The 16145-nt window shown below is 41.0% G+C and overlaps 1 protein-coding gene across 1 annotated transcript in view; it reads right to left on the bottom strand.

The window, feature by feature from the left end:
- The window catches only part of vegfc (vascular endothelial growth factor c), a 68840-nt gene extending 55091 nt beyond the window's left edge, over window positions 1–13749 (bottom strand). Inside the window, exon 1 of the mRNA XM_041933881.1 lies at window positions 13543–13749. Coding sequence (XP_041789815.1) covers window positions 13543–13656 — 114 coding nt within the window. The 5' untranslated portion in view covers window positions 13657–13749. The remainder of the gene's footprint in view (window positions 1–13542) is intronic.
- Between the last annotated feature and the right edge of the window lie 2396 nt (window positions 13750–16145).

The following is a 16145-nucleotide window of genomic DNA, read 5'->3' as shown; positions in this document are numbered from 1 at the left end:
CTGAAACAGCATACATATAATCACATGGACGACACGACAGGAGCAGACCTGACCTAAAAATGAAAATTTGCTTCACATACATCAATCTAAAATTGTGTGACTACCTGTACATGCCATGATACAGAAGTATAAATAAACTATACACATGAAAATATATACAAGCACAACATATAATCAATCAGCTGTGCTGGATAGTGCATCATTTTTTCAGTTGAACAAATCACTAAATCACATATTTGAGCAGGAAGTCTGCCTCTTGGCCTCGAAGCTGTGACAATCTCACTTCATTATGCATTCTATCCTCATTGACCCTCTGTCACCCTCTATTCACTCCCATTCAAGGCTCCCTCACTCCCATTCAGATCCACACAGCCTAAAACACAGTGTGTCAACTGCTGAGGCATGCAGGTCAGTCTTTGGAGGGTCCAAGACCAAGCGCTTAACCGTCAGATGTCAAAACATTCTGAGGGAGCCCTGACATCCTTTCAGGTCAAAGAGCATCAACAGTCAAAAAGCCCTGCTTTAATACTGGTTGGGCAAAATGAGTCGCAGAGGACTGGATCACACAGAAGGTATTAAAGGTTTTTTGAGGAAAATCAGAAATTTATGTGGTATAAAAAATGTTGAGACACTCTAAATTAAAGTTTGGTGCATTCATGTAAGAGTATGTTATCAGTAAGGAATATGTATTTCTTACAACTTCTTACAACTTAAAGGTTCAGGTGGGTTTACTATTAATAAAACAGAACATTTACCACTGATTAATTTGTTTCTTTACACAACAAATGCATCATGGCAACTGTCAAGGAAAAGAGAAGTAGATTTGAATGTTGAGCTTTCCAAGAGAGATGGACAAGCACTTATTTTTTGTAAAGCCAGTGTGTTAGTGAGCACACGCAGGCAGTGATGAAAAGGGCCAACCTAGAGCATCAATACAACTCGAAACATGTTAACTTTATGAGTTGAAAGGAGATAAAGTTAACACTCTTCAGCAGAGTTTGAATGCCCAACAAGCAGCTTTCACAAGACCACATTCTGACAAAGAAAGTGTTATGCAGGCAAGTTTTGTTGTGAGAGAGCTAATAGCTAAGAAGGTCAAACTTATTCAGAAGGAGAATTTGTAAAGAAGTGCCATGTTGCTGCTGTGGAGCTGCTTGCATTGGAGAGAGTAAAATTGTTCTGTCACAGTGTCTTGTCTTGTCTCAAAGAATTCATGGCGGTGAAGGGGAAAGCAGTCAGAACTCAGTGATAGCAAGTGGCTGTGTGATTTGACCTTCATACTGAACATTACCAAGTAGCTCTCAGAGCTGAACCTCAAGCTCTGTGCTTTCAAATATGAAATTATTTGGACTGACATTAAAGTTGTGGCAAGTGTAGCTCCTCTGCTAGAATATGATGCTGTGGAAACATCTAGGTGGTTTTTGTTTTGTTTTGTTTTTATGTGATTATAATGCTCTTTAATTCAGGTTTAATAAATATTGTGGGCCAATCCACACCAGAGTCTACACCCACTCTAGGCCACACCATTATCTCCAAGTGGAAGAGTGCTTTTGGTGGATTGCCACTATAAAAGGACCTTTTGTTCCATGAGATGTGTTTGACTCTCTGACAAAGGCTTGATGCTGAAACAGAGTTTGTCTAACCCTTTAGGTCTGAAGCAAGTACAACTGGAAAGGGGTGACACTGTATTTTCCTAGTCTGCTAGAGCAAAAACCTGCTATGAATATGGTGGTGAGTGTGCAAAACTGAAGTTTCAGGACAAGAAAAGTGAACAAAAGGAACTGAACATATTTGTTATGCCCCTTAACGTGATGTGCCTGACAACCTTCAACATGAAATCACTGTGCTGCAAAGCAACAATTATCTGAAAGCTAGGTAAAACAACCTCCCTCTGCTCAAGTTCTATAAACTGTATTTATGTTGTGAGGATTTTCTCATTGTGAGGAGATGAAGTTCGCATCTCAATTTGGCACAACCAACTACTGTGAGCATTTATTTTCCAAACTGACTTTTCTCTGCTCAAGACGGGGAGACCCAAACCTGGAAAACTAGCTGTGAGTAGCAACGTCACAACCATCTTACATCAGACGCCTCACCAAAGCGAAGCAGTTCCGGCAATCACATGGGACACACAACACAAAGGACTTGTTTTAGATCGAAGTGCTGCATTTGACACCATTCACCATCAGATTCTATTACAGAGACTGGAAGAATTAATTGGCATTCAAGGAACTGCACAAAGCTGGTTCAAGTCCCACACAGATCGATTCCAGTTTGTACTTGTTATAGATGAATCTTTATAGTACTAGGCCCTAACCTAACCTTAGAAACTCATTATCTCATGATATAGCTACTCTGGGTGGCATTGTCCTGGCTTCCAGCACCACTGTAAGGAATCTGGGTTATCATATGTCCTTTAACTCCCGCAGAAAAACTAGTCCACGCATTTGTTACTTCCAGGGTGAATTATTGTAATTCCTTCCCCAAAAGACTCTCCAGCTGATCCCGCATGCTGCAGCACATATTCTGACAAAAATTAGGAGAAGAGATCATATTTATTAGCCTCTCTCCCTGTAAAATCCAGAATAGAATTTAGAATCCTTATCCTTACAAAGCACTAAATGGTCACCATCTTACCTAAAAGAGCTCAGCGCCCTATTACTCAACATTGCCCTCCCAGAATACAGTCTTACTTCAGCGATAAAGCTCCGCTCCTGTGACACCATCTTCCAGTCTAGGTCCAGGGGGCAGACACTGATCCTCTGATCCTACATTTAAGAGTTGGCTCAATACTTTTCTCTTAGATAAAGCTTACATTTAGGGTTGGGTCAGGCTTGCCCATCCCCTAGTTATGCTGCTATAGGCCTAGACTGACTAGATTAGACTCTCCCTCATCTGTACGCATTCATGTCCCATTGATGTATGTTACTAACTTGGCTTTTTCCCCAGAGTCAATTCAGCTAAATTCAATTTTATTTAAACAGCCTCAAATCACAACAAAGTTGTCTCACGACACTTTCCATATTGAGCAGGCCTAGACAATACTGTAATGTACAGAGACCCAACAATTCCCCCATAAGCAAGCACTTGGCGACAGAAAAAAGGAAACATTTCCTTTCAACAGCCAGAAACCTAAAGCAGAACCAGACCCAACAGAGTCTTCCTGAGGAAACTGAAGTAGGTCCATCTGTCTGCTCAGATTCTGTTGAATTTCTACTACCACACCAGTGAGAGCATCCTTACCGTCACAGTATGGCAACTGCTCTGTCTCTGCAGAAGTTGGTGAAAACTGCCCAACACATCACTGGTTTTCCACTCCCTGCCAGTGAGACAGTCCAGCACAGCCAGTGTCTGTGGAGGGGCTGCAGCATCGTCATGGACACGTCTCACCCCAGCCACAAACAAGCCCTCCTCCCTGCTGCGAGGTGCTATAGGACTCTCTGTTCCAGGACCAGAAGGCACAGGAACAGCTTCTTCTGCTCAGCTGTCACCCTGCTGAACTCTGAATACAGTGATGTAACTGCCGCACATGTTCAAACTGGTCTCATTGTACACATCTTAGTGTATTCATTACACACTGTTCATACTATTACTACTGTTCACACTGTGTACATCTTGATGTATTCATATTTACCCTCTAGATCAGAATTTCTCAAACCATTTCCAAACCTTTACCTGTCACGATCTTTTAAATGGCTTTTTTGAACAGCGACCTAAAATGTTAATGTTTTGTTTTGACTCAGTCATTATAAGGGAGCCAAACAGATGCTCAACAGAAACACACCAAGTCTACTTCTGTTTGAATCTCGAGGAACATTTAGCATTTTTTAGAGTGCTATTTTTTGTTAACAATGTTGATATTTGAAGCTGACGGACACGTATCTAAAAACTCAGGCAGATCAGTGAGAATGAGCTGGACTGTCCTCAGAGAAATCGCAGAAAATTCCTTGGAAATGATTGTTAATTACACACTACATTCCACTGAAGACTCCAGGGGGTTGTGAAATATGGGCAAGAGATACAGACAGACAGTGAGGGGGAGGCAGAGAGAGGGGGTGAAGCAGTTCGGTCGAGAATAAATAGAACCAGAGATGAGAGATGATGTGGTGACTGGGTCAGGATAAAGCCTTAAGGAGGAAAAAGAGTATCGATATTACTCTATTCTTAGTCATCTTTATCATGATGAAGTAAGAGGGATGGAGCAACATAAGCCCACAGAGAGACATTGAGACAGAGTTGGGGAGACACAGAGAGAAAGATGTTGGCATTGTGACGAGTATTTCACCACATTCATCTATCTATTGCAGAGTTCAGGGTCATCTACAAATAACATGAAAGTTGGAAACTTTCTGGCATGCTACTTGCAAAGGTGTAAACTTCACCTTGAGGTGAATGAGTGTCATTATATGTGCCCAAGACATGGGTGTAATTTGCAACCCACCTTCCAATTTTTTTTGTGTCTAGGTCGTATGGTTTTTGCACTTTTTGCAGAGAAAATAAGAAGAAGAAGAAAAAGAAAAGATATTAATTATATATTTATCATGGGAGATTGTAAAGTAGCACCAGATACGGCATTTCAACAAGATGGGCAGAAACAGGAAAATGCATGCACCTCGCTGCCAGGCTGGATGTGACCATCAGGAATACACTGTCACTGACAGCAGTTTGCCACTAAACATTGACTTAGGTCTGTCTACAGTTAGCCAAATACTGCGCTGAAGTAAATGAGAGTGAATAACAATGATCTGTAACACCAAAAAAAAGTCCTCTTGACTCCCAGTGTACAGAAGAGTGGTGTTGAAACCAGGACCATGTGAGAATCCATGCAGCTAAAGTTAAAATATTCAGCAAAATGACACATTTACAGATAAATAGCTGAAAGATGATCACATGATTCTTATCAAGTCTCTAAGATGACTATGACCGTCAACCTGAGATAAATCATAATAATAATGTTAGTGAGCTAGGTCAGTGCTGATTGACCCAGACAGTGTCTGAGTGAAGTGTGTGTGATGTGTGCAAATAAAAGACAAAGCCCTAACCCATTTGGCTGGTGGAGGCCTGGGCAAGAGAGAGACAAGAGAAAGTGTTTGACATCTGAACACCATTGGAAACTTGTGGCATCTAGTAACTAAATAATGTCTGTGTCAAGTCTGGTAGTGATTGAATGGAGACTTGGCGATTGGAGATATAGACATATTGGAGATATAGAGATTAATTCATTTTGAAAAATATACAGTGACCGACTTCTGAATTTACCATATGTTGCTGAGAGGCAAACTTAGATTAAACTTTAGATTTGTTGTAATAAGCCACAGCCACTTTTATGAATTATTATCAAATTGTATGCATTAGTGATGACCCTAGATCATGCACACAAACTTTTGTATGAATTTATGAAGCTGATTACATGATAAAAACTTTTCACATTTCTGGTGCTCCCGAGGGCCAGAGTATTCCGAGACTGCAGAGCTAAACTCAGACCTAACATCCAGACAAGTGAACCAAGTTTATCACAATCATTTTGCCAGTTTTGATTTATGAATATCTTTGTACTTTTTTCAGGGTTAGGGACCCTAGCTGGTAGGTCACTGCTTGGACCCCTACTAACATAAAAGTGGGTTTTTACCAGATTTACAGCATACTTTGTGCACATTTCATAAGTTCAAGCCACGTGATAGTATTTTAGAATATTTCTTTCCTACCTTCCTGACATTGGTTTCCATTCATTTACCTGCAATTTAGACATCAGTGATTATTCTACTGTCAATGCATACTGAAATAAATAGAAACCAATGGTTGGATAGATTGTAGGAAGAGAACATTCATTAATGTTAAAAAATAAACATACAAATATAATGATACAGTAGTTTGTACACTGACTGTAACAGAACAGCAAAGTATGGAAATACACTGACACCAACAGGTTTATGAGAACAAAACAAACTGCACGAGCTGCTCACTGTGTAAGTCAACTTTGGAAGGCACAGATTTGTAGGAGCAGATTTGTGCTTGACGGAGGATGGAATGATGAGCATAACAAATGATTGGAGCATGCATGAGGAATGGTGTAACTACATTTGAACCAGCAGCAGGGATTCTCGTAATGATCAAAGCTGCTTGCACTTACTTTTGGCAGTCTGAATCCCCTGAGTGCAAACTGAAACTGACAGCAGAGCATCACCCGGTCAGCTGGAGTTGGAAGTTGAGACAGTCGCATTTTTTACCACCAGATGGAAACAAAGAGTATTTTATGTCTGGATTGTATTTAAAAAACAAAATGCATTGAAACTAAAAGACTAAAATCACATTGAATTTGCTGGCAAAACCACTGTGGCAGAGTAATTTTGAGAGTCAAATACATTTGAAAGTAGTAACAAGCTATAAGTCACAGAGTCTGTGTGAGCTTTGTGTTAACAGATATTTCTAGCGTGATTTTTTTCTAAAACCAATACAGGGTTTTCCTATTTTGTCTTTCATTGTTATTTCTGACTATTTTTAACAGACAATGATTAGAACCAATCTAAACAACACTTGCTGTCACAAATCAAATGAGCCTAATATGGGGGTGGTTGGGTTTACTGCGATCTGATCCAGCTCCCTGTGGGATTAAAAAAAACTGATGCTGCAAACAAACACTAATACTAATAATAATAACATTATTATGGGCTGTGGCTACATTAACAATGACAGCAGTTTTAGAACAGACATCTGACATAAACCATAAACTAGGTGAGGTTAGGGCATCAGTTGGATCACCAGAATTTGGCTCAATTTAAATGCTTCAGTTTATTCAAAACTGCAGCTCAGATCTGAACCGGAACCAAGAGCAGAGAGCACATTAGTCCATTCACTGGATTTTTTCTATTTTATGTCATGCATACTTTTTATTGTATTTTTATTCTGTTATGATGTATTATATGTTATATTTTTGCCTCTGTTTACTATTGTTGTAAAGCAAGTCTTGCTTCCCATCTTATGTTTGCATTGACTTGTTGTTTTTTCTCTAATCTATTATATTCTAATCTTTTTTTTATTATAACTGTAAACCACTTAGTGCATGTAATTTTTTTCTTCTTTTTTTTGTATGGCCATTTGAGCTGCATTTTTGGTATGACAGGAGCTACATAATGAATAAAATAACATAAATATGCATAAATTACATAAACTCATTCTGCCAGTACAAAATGTTCCTGTGCCTCTGAGCAGCACACAGCTCAAATTCATTTTCATAGTAACGTGAAGGACAAATAAACACACCAAACACACACAACACTAGGCTGCTGGTTATGACTGCAAGGCGTGCAGCTTTTAGACAGTCAGCTCACTAGTTTTACACTGAAGCTTCCACTGCTGCTTTAAATACGGCTTGCTAGCTAGCTGAAAACATCACTGGTTTCACAAATATCAAGAACGGCTTTGGTAAGTTTTCCTTTTTTAAACTTCATTTTAGTGTTGTCTGTTGTCATGAAATAGTCACAGCTTTAGTGTTTAATGATCTCATCATACAAAAAAGGTTGTTGACAAGCATATCTAGTCCTAGTATTTGTTAATGAAAACACTAGCAGCTTGCTGATCAAAAATACAAATTTTTTAAATTGTTGGAAATTGGCAACCTCTTGCAATTTCAAGCAGTCAGAGGTTGCCAAAACAGCTGAAGACAATTGAGAGTGGACTCAGAAACAAACACGCACATGAGCCAAACTGCATGTTCAAATGTGATTCTGCTCTTATGAATCCTTTTCTGTGTGCTCTCAAATGTTTACTTCCAGAGTCGTGCTCAGAATTTGTATTCACCTCTCTCAAATCTTTTGTCATCAACATGCTTCCACAACAAAGTGACTCACTGGTGAACATAGTGGAGCATTTTGCAGCTAAAGAGCCAGACACTTCCCTCAGAGGTGGGTGGAGACCAAAACAGAGCTAAAAGAGAGTGAATATTAAACTTACATTTGTCAAGTGGCTAAAAATGCCTCTCCAAATGAATACTAATGCTGTTTCATGTCTGATGAATATATAGAGTACAGTGGGTAGCTGTTTGCCAACAGATTAATTTTATAAGTTCATAATATGCCTGTTATGTTTATAACTCAGATAGAATTAATATGCAGTGACTAATATGTTTAAGAGGTAAAATGCTGCAGCTTATATTCACTGGTAGCATTAGATCGCAATGCAGGTTCGTGAGCTGACCTTTTACTACAAGGGCAAACACTTGTGCAGGGGCAGGTGTAAACTGTGAAGCGTAAAGAACATGTACACCAAAGGCCATGGCTTGTGTTCTGTCTTCTGCTTCAAGTCACCACTGGCTTTTTCAATGTTTAGCCAAGCACAGTCATTTTCTGACCTGCATCGTATGATTTGAGTTGCCTACACACACAACCACAAATGGACAATGTTGGTGGTGAACATTTGGCAGATGCTCTACTACTGAGCCAGTCCTCCTCCAAAACACATAACTGAGGCAAAAGAGAGGAAGCCAGCATATTTAGAAAATGTGACAGTAAGTAAGTCCTGTATATAAATTCCAGTATTCTCTATTCTATATATATAGTCTATGATCACATATCTGTAGAGTTGTTCAAATTTCCAACTACAGGATCAGAGTTCAATGGCAAATCCTTCAAGGATGGTGGTGCAGCAGTCTCAAAAAACTGCACTGAGAACAGCATACAGTAAGAGGCCAATAACAACAAATATGACCAAAGTGACAGTTAAGAACTAAATTGTGTTTGTCTAAACTTTCTCACATTCAATGCATCGCCATGTGTGGTGAAATCCCCTCCATCTGGTACTGCAGACAGGAGTCTCCGTAAAGAAGTATTATCACCCACTAATGATCTTGAAATACCATTTGGTGCAGTACCGGCATGCTGATCGGTCTCACCCTCAGAAAACCCCAAAGCAATGAAGCAAAAACTGTCCCGCAGCAGATCCCCCAGGTCAAAAGGAAAATTAGATGTGGAAAGCCAATAACAACACGGAGGAGAGAGGAAAAAAAAATAAAAAGGAGGGGCCACTACCAAAGTCATGTAAGACAAATGGTACTAAACAGGGTTCATTGGAGAGGTTGACTGGGGATTTTTCCTCTATAAGAAGCCAAATGTAGTAAGTCAAGTCAGAGGGGGTCTAGGCTGAACCATGTACAGCTTCAGAGCTGATTCAGTGTGTCTGCTGGTGTATTACATACAGTAATGGCAGTTATTGTCACAACTCAAACATAGATTCTTCCAGGCCAGAACTCATACCGGTGATTTTGGAATCAAGCTTGCCTGATTAATTCAGGATAATGGACTGCACATAGACACCCAGTGTAGCACTGATTCATTCTGTAATGAATGTTTAGCAAGACTGTAGATCGCCACAAGAAGACCCTAGAGGCTGTAATACTCTTTACACTTCACAATAAACTGTAACATTCAGACATTGACATGTTTCACACCTGCATGAGTCACAGTGATGTCTGTATTTTGATGCACATTTCAGTAGATTGTGTTATAAATGTAATTGTAACACCCCTCCCACTGCCTTGGAGGGTGTCCTGGCAACGTCACCAGGCAATTGGTTGACATACGAAGGTCATCTGATGAAGCTCACCTGGGCCCCGGGGATATAAAGGCTGGTCCACATGTTGAGCCTGTCTCTCCTCTGCTACAGCTGGCTTCCAGCATGCATCACTGTCTTTTGGTTGGCCTCAGACTTTGTGTTAACCTTGGTTTAATAAATAACTCTTGTTTTAAGTGAATCTCTCACATGGACTCCATCCTTGTCATGTTTCCTAAACCATCTTGTGACATGATTCAATAGACCATGTACATATAGCCTGTACTGTGCGTCTTGTTGTGTGCAGCACTATATTCTCCCCCCTCCTCTGACGCTCTACAGTAGTTCCACTCTTTTACATTAAAATAGCGGCTCTGAGGACCAGAGACGTTCTGTGCTAAACTCAAAACCTGCTGGCTGAGGCAGCAGCCGACCGCAGGACCTACAGGACGGACCCAAAGCTTTGGCACCACGCTCACAGCTGCTGTGCTCACTGTTACTGTGCTGAGTCTGAGACAGTATCATAAACCTTTGTAGGCAGCCAACAGAAATACTGGGAGAGTAATCCCGATCTGGTTCCTTCCAAACATCAGATCATCTCACAGGTAAATGTTCAGCTTTCAGAAAATCATGAAAATCCACAGATATAACCTCTCTTGTTTACAGCATAAAGGGATGCTGCACAGTTGCTGTGGTTTGCCATTAGCCATGCAATTGTTGACTTCCTGGCCTAGCAAGCAACAAAATCAGTCCATTTGGCAGTTTCATACTGCATTCACTGGTAGTATGCTGAAAACAGCCTTAGTAACCGCTGGAAGCTACAGCATATTAGTCTTAAAAGAGAATTACACCGAGTTAGAATTGCACTCCCAGAAAAATGTCAGACTCACAAGGGACAGTTTGTTTTCTGAAGTATCAAAATGCAGAGGAACCAGAGAAAAGTCTTTTATGTTCCATGCATTTGTCTTCTTTGTCAAAACCTGGTGCCTACATCACCCACAGGTGCAACTTGATTCAGGTGTGTTATGCTACTAGTGGCTAATGTAGCCTGGAGCCTCAAGCAGAGATGAGGAGCAGGCTACAGAGGTCTGGTAAGCTCACCTCTTTCTAATTCCACACCCCCAGACATCGAACAAAACAGACTGAACTACTCATTCTGAGCGTCAAACAAGCAATGTAAGTGTGGAAAGCATTCCCACCCTACCGCATTATCAGCATCAGCATCAACATGCTCAAGCAAGAACCAACCTACATGACTTTTTAAATCCTGAGACAGCGAACGGCTACAGAGGATTTTCACCTGACAGCAGAGATGAGGAGGACAGGAGAGAAACACTCATCATTCCAATTAAAAGTCTGCTGTGATCAAATGGCTGACTGCTACTGCTTAGCACTTATCCCCCCTTACACACACACACACACACACACACACACACACTTGACCCCTGTGACACCTGCCTCCATTGGCTCTTTTCTCTGGCTAATTTGAAAGCACTCCTTCCTAATCCTCCCCCCCTGGAGAATGTTCACCGCTCTGTCTCACTGTTTCCTCAGCAGTTCAGTTCAATTCAAACCTGCTGGCATCGCATTAAAGAAAAGCACGTTTCAATGGTGTATCAATCCAGCTCTGATTCTGAAACCTGACAGACGGATAATAACCATTTAACAAAAGCCAGTAAATATCAGCGTCCCCCTCTGTGTGTGAAACAATAAACAGCGAGTTCATGGTGCGATAGGCAGAATCAGTGTTTGTGTATCTATCTCTGTCCATGACCTCGCAGATCCCGAAGGCTCAGCAGAAACAGCTCCGGCTAAACCTTTAATGATATCCTGTGCACCAGAACAGATCATTGCAAACAGTTAGGAAACGACACTCAGGGAGATCTGGCTTTGGCTTCTCGCTCGGAGCGCTGACTGTTGCTAACGTGCCTTTTGTTTTCGCTTGTCCAAAGCCACACACACACAGCAGGGGAATCAAAGTTGGAGAGTGGATCGAGATAAAACTGAGTCAGAGGGGAAAAGTGCAAGCACTCTGGGGCTGCTTTTTTTTTCTGGCCATGTTTCAACAGTTCTGTGGCAATTGGCAACTGTACATTTCTACGGCATGTGCCACTTTTTCAGGGCGTTTTGGGGGATCAGTCTGCATATTTTGTTGGTAGGCTACATGGGTTAATAAAGTACATTTCTGGCTTCTTTCTGCTAGTATTGTTATATACATGTCTAGGGAATACAGAAACATTTCCAGGGGATAAGGGTGCATGTTCTGGCTCAAACATTAAATCATTTAGAATAAGGCACACTGATTTTAAAGTCTTGTTTGTGTAGCATCCTGTGGATGCATAAAACATAGCAGATGCAGAGTTTAAGTAGTGATGAGGCCGCAGGTTTGTGTCTACGCTCTGTTCTGTTTTGTCTTAGCATTAATCACATCATGGGGGTAATCCCACACTGTTGTCATTCCCAGAGCATCAAATACCGACATTTCATCCCATACAGGCGCACAAGGCACCCTTTAGCATCTGTAAGACACAGTAGCAAAATGTAAACCCATCCCATCATATTAGACGATCAGAGCAAGTCAGGTGACGAGTGACAAGGTCACAAAGTAAGAGGATGGGGTGGGTGGATGTGTCAAAGAAGCAAAGGACTTTCATCCAGCAGATCACTGTTCATGCCCCGTGTAAAAACCAGGAAAAAAACATTGGCTTATTTTCATTTGTGTATTTAAGTTAACCTATGTAACATTTATATCACACCATGTACGAAACATACTGACAAAGCCAAACCATGATCTTTTCCTAAACCTAACAAAGTAGTTTTGTTGCCTAAATCTGATTGTGTTCACAGCATTAACCACATGTTAGAGAGGCTTTCCGGCAGAAAGGCTTTCACACAGACATGAAGAGGTGTCGTGTGTGTCTGTGTGAGATGCCTGAAGGGCGTGACCATGCGTCAGTATCTGAGCACCTGGGAGCAACTGGGTGATGCTGGATGGCACATCTGTAAAGTTTGGGACTCAATAGAGATTGAGAATAGTTAAAAATCAAAAGCGGCAAAGATATCCCAAATGATGTCCCTTGTATGAGTCAAGCTCTAAAAATGCAAGATCCTACACTTCCCATATTCCAAGTAAAAATCTTCTTTCATTTGACCCACCTGCCTTCTAATTGCTCACTGCTCTCAGTGCTGCAGTGAGCACTGAAAAAAACAGCCTGAGTCGCACTTCTCACGACAACTACACTCAACTTCACGTGTAAAGAGGTTGAGTGTCATTCGGAATAAATTTGCAGTGCAGTGTGTAATGCAAAGGTTTTGACAAGGTCTTCCAAAAATAAAGGCTATTTATTCATATTATTGTATCAATAATGTGTGTTGTAGATGCCCTGACTTTATTTTACTCCATAATGTACTCCATGATGTACACTATGAACTGAGTTCACTGTCCTGACGCCTGTCCTTAGATTCTCTGTGTGTTTTGACATGAGATATTTAACTATTCCTTGATTTTTAGCTGCAGGTTCCCTGAGATAACAATGGTGAAACAAGGGTGGAATCAAATTATTCCTCATTTCTGCAATGGGGATAGATGTACACACACTTCACCTCCTTCAAACACACCTTCACTTTTCATTCAAATCTGCTATGATGGACAACAGTTTCAAAAAAATGAAAGAAAAGAAATATCCCCATCATGAGTCATGTGGTGGCCCCCGCACCTGAAGAGGTAACTAGAAATTTCTCAGGGATTCAGCAGATCATATTTTACCCCTGCACAGGCTACTTAGAGCCTGACTCGAAACTTAAGAGAATTACATCGTGACTATGTGGTTCTGAACCCCTCTGAAGCCACATAGTGGACCCTGGTGGTCCCTGAGCCCTCATCCTGACAGAATCAGGTGAAATATCAGACCCAAGCAAGCTGCTGCTGTGTGCATTCAGAACCACAGCCGCTGCCAGGTTCACCTCAAACAAGTTCTGGGCTTTTTCTCTCCAACTTACCGGCTCGTCCATCTGTTCCTGCTCGTAGTAATAATAGTCATTGTGGCTAAAGTCCCTGGCGAGGTTGGTGTACAGAAGATATGCCAGTAATAGAGATATTCCCAGTAGGTGCATGTTTAGAAAGTTCTCAAGCGATTATGATCCGACAAGTAGAAAAAGGGAAATTTAAAGAAGCCTCCCCAGCGTCTGCGCTCCCCTCTGCCTCTGCCGCTGATAACACGCTTTCATTTGGCCGCTCTCTCTCCTCTCTCTCTCTCTCTCCCTCCCTCTCTGTCTCCCCCTCCTCTCTCTCTCTCTCTCCCTCTCTGTCTGTCTCTCTGTCTCTCTCTCTTTCTCCTTTGTCTCTCTGTCAAGGTCCAGTACTTGTTCCACAGAGGGATCGCAGCATGTGTATGACCCCCGCTGTGGATGAAAGCCCGGTCATATGGAAACAGATCAATCTGGTGGGTCAGGGGAGTCTGTCGCGTCAATGTTGACCGTTAAGGCGCAAAATTACAGGAAAGCGGAGGATCCGCCTTCAAAGTAAAAGCATACTACTGTCCACGAAAGGTGGATAAACGCATCAATATTTTCTACTGAACTCTGTTGCCAGCTGATGGTAATTGGCAGAGCACATTCAACTCTCTTATGATGCATTTTTCTCCAACCTATTTGTCCACTGATTTGCTCAGAGGGCACAGAAAAAAGGCTAAATATGGAGGATATTCGTTTATGTTGTCAAAATTCACAGTATTTTGAAAGCCACATATGGTACCAAAACACAAGCATCTGTTCAGTAATACTGCCATGTCTTTTACTTTCATGCACAGAGCAAGAGCGTTTTTTCCTCAGCTGTATTACACCTAGCATTAGAAAATTTATTACAACTCTCGCTTATGCTTTGTTCCAACGAAAATCTGGTGTCGTTTTATCAAGAAAAGGCCGAGCGGAAGTTATACTTTTTGATTTTTGTTAGCTTCACACTGATGTACTTTACATGTGAGTCTGAGAATTAAGTTGAGGAAACACGAGCAGCGGTAAACCAGACAGGTAGAGAGCGAGAGAGAGAGAGAGAGAGAGAGAGAGAGAGAGAGAGACAGACAGAGAGACAGAGAAACAGAGACAGAGAGAACATCAGCCTCTCATTTCTGCAAGCTCCTAATGTGTTTCATATTTCCATATTATATTAAATTAGATTATATCATATTATATATTATATTGTATTTCACCTCCCCGATTCCCAAAAAGTTCGGTAAAACATGAATACAACAGAATGTGATCATTTATTTGTTCCTTTTGATATGTACTTGAGGCATTGATGGCTAAAACCATGTCTATTGAGAAATGACATTTCCTGCACTTATCTTAACGAGCAATTCAATATTTACATTAAAGGAGATGATAGCAATGATGCCCACCCATCTATGGTATTAGAAGCTGCTAAAGCATATATCAGAGGTTCTATTCTATTTTTTGTGGCTGCAAGAAAAGAGGGAAAAGTCCAAATTTGACGCAATATGGAGGAAACAAGCTTTATTTTGAAACTTTAGGCAGATGTTGCATATTTATATGTATTAATGAGAATAATATGGTATGGTGCAGGTAGGAAAGATACTTCCAATTGAAATGGATAATTTAAAAGTCATACTGCGCATTAAGAAAAACACAAGATTTTTTGTCCATGTTCAGGAATCCTACAGATTAAATTTTGTGACTGTTTAACGAACTGAAGTGAGACTGTGTTGTAGTACTCATACATATAGTATGATCACTTTGCTTTAGACTGCACTTGCCATGAAATAATTATCTGTCATTTTATGGACAGACAGGTCAACAGTAAATATGACACAATACTGTCACTATAAACTTGCTGAGTACAATACGTGTCCTTTCAGGACTCTTTAGTTGTATTCATGGTTGATTCAAAGAGTTAACAAGAGACTGAAATGTTATGATGGATTTGTACAAGACAGTCACTGGAAGCAGGTTGTAGCCTGCAGGGACAGTGATGTGTCACTGCACTGCAGGCCGTTGACACTGGTGGTCTGTCAGCTATGGAGATGTAAACTCTGACCTCTCATATTGACCAGCTAGCCTTCATAGCTCATTAACCTCACACTTTTTTCCCAAAGTGAAAAATATTCCCTGCAAAATTCTTAAATCTGGACACACACGCACACACACACACACACACACACACACACACACACACACACACACACACACATGCTACTACTCAGTATAGTGAACAGTGTTAATTTTGGCTAAACCTCAGTGCTGTTACAGCAGGAAGCTAAAACTGAACCAAATGTCTGCAAGTTTTCATATTAGAGGGTCTGTAGGTTGACGCTTAGACTGCTGGCATCGTTGGTATCGTCAAAAAAAGGAAAAGTTCAAACATCAAATCTTTCCTGATCTCTGTCATTGCGATATGCCAAGTGGTTTGAGATTTTACACCCTCGCTGACAAATATTGGTTATATGGTAGAGGCTGACATTTTTTTCTGGACTCTTGTGGGTCATAGGATTTCTGTGGGATTTCCACGGGATGGAAATCAGTTTCACTGTTCATGGCGCACAGTGCAGTTGCTCATCTCCCTTTTTGACATATGCCTAGCATGTCAG

The sequence above is a fragment of the Chelmon rostratus genome, chromosome 3 (assembly GCF_017976325.1).
Source record: "Chelmon rostratus isolate fCheRos1 chromosome 3, fCheRos1.pri, whole genome shotgun sequence".
NCBI lineage: Eukaryota > Metazoa > Chordata > Actinopteri > Chaetodontiformes > Chaetodontidae > Chelmon > Chelmon rostratus.
This window is presented reverse-complemented; position numbering and strand designations above follow the sequence as displayed.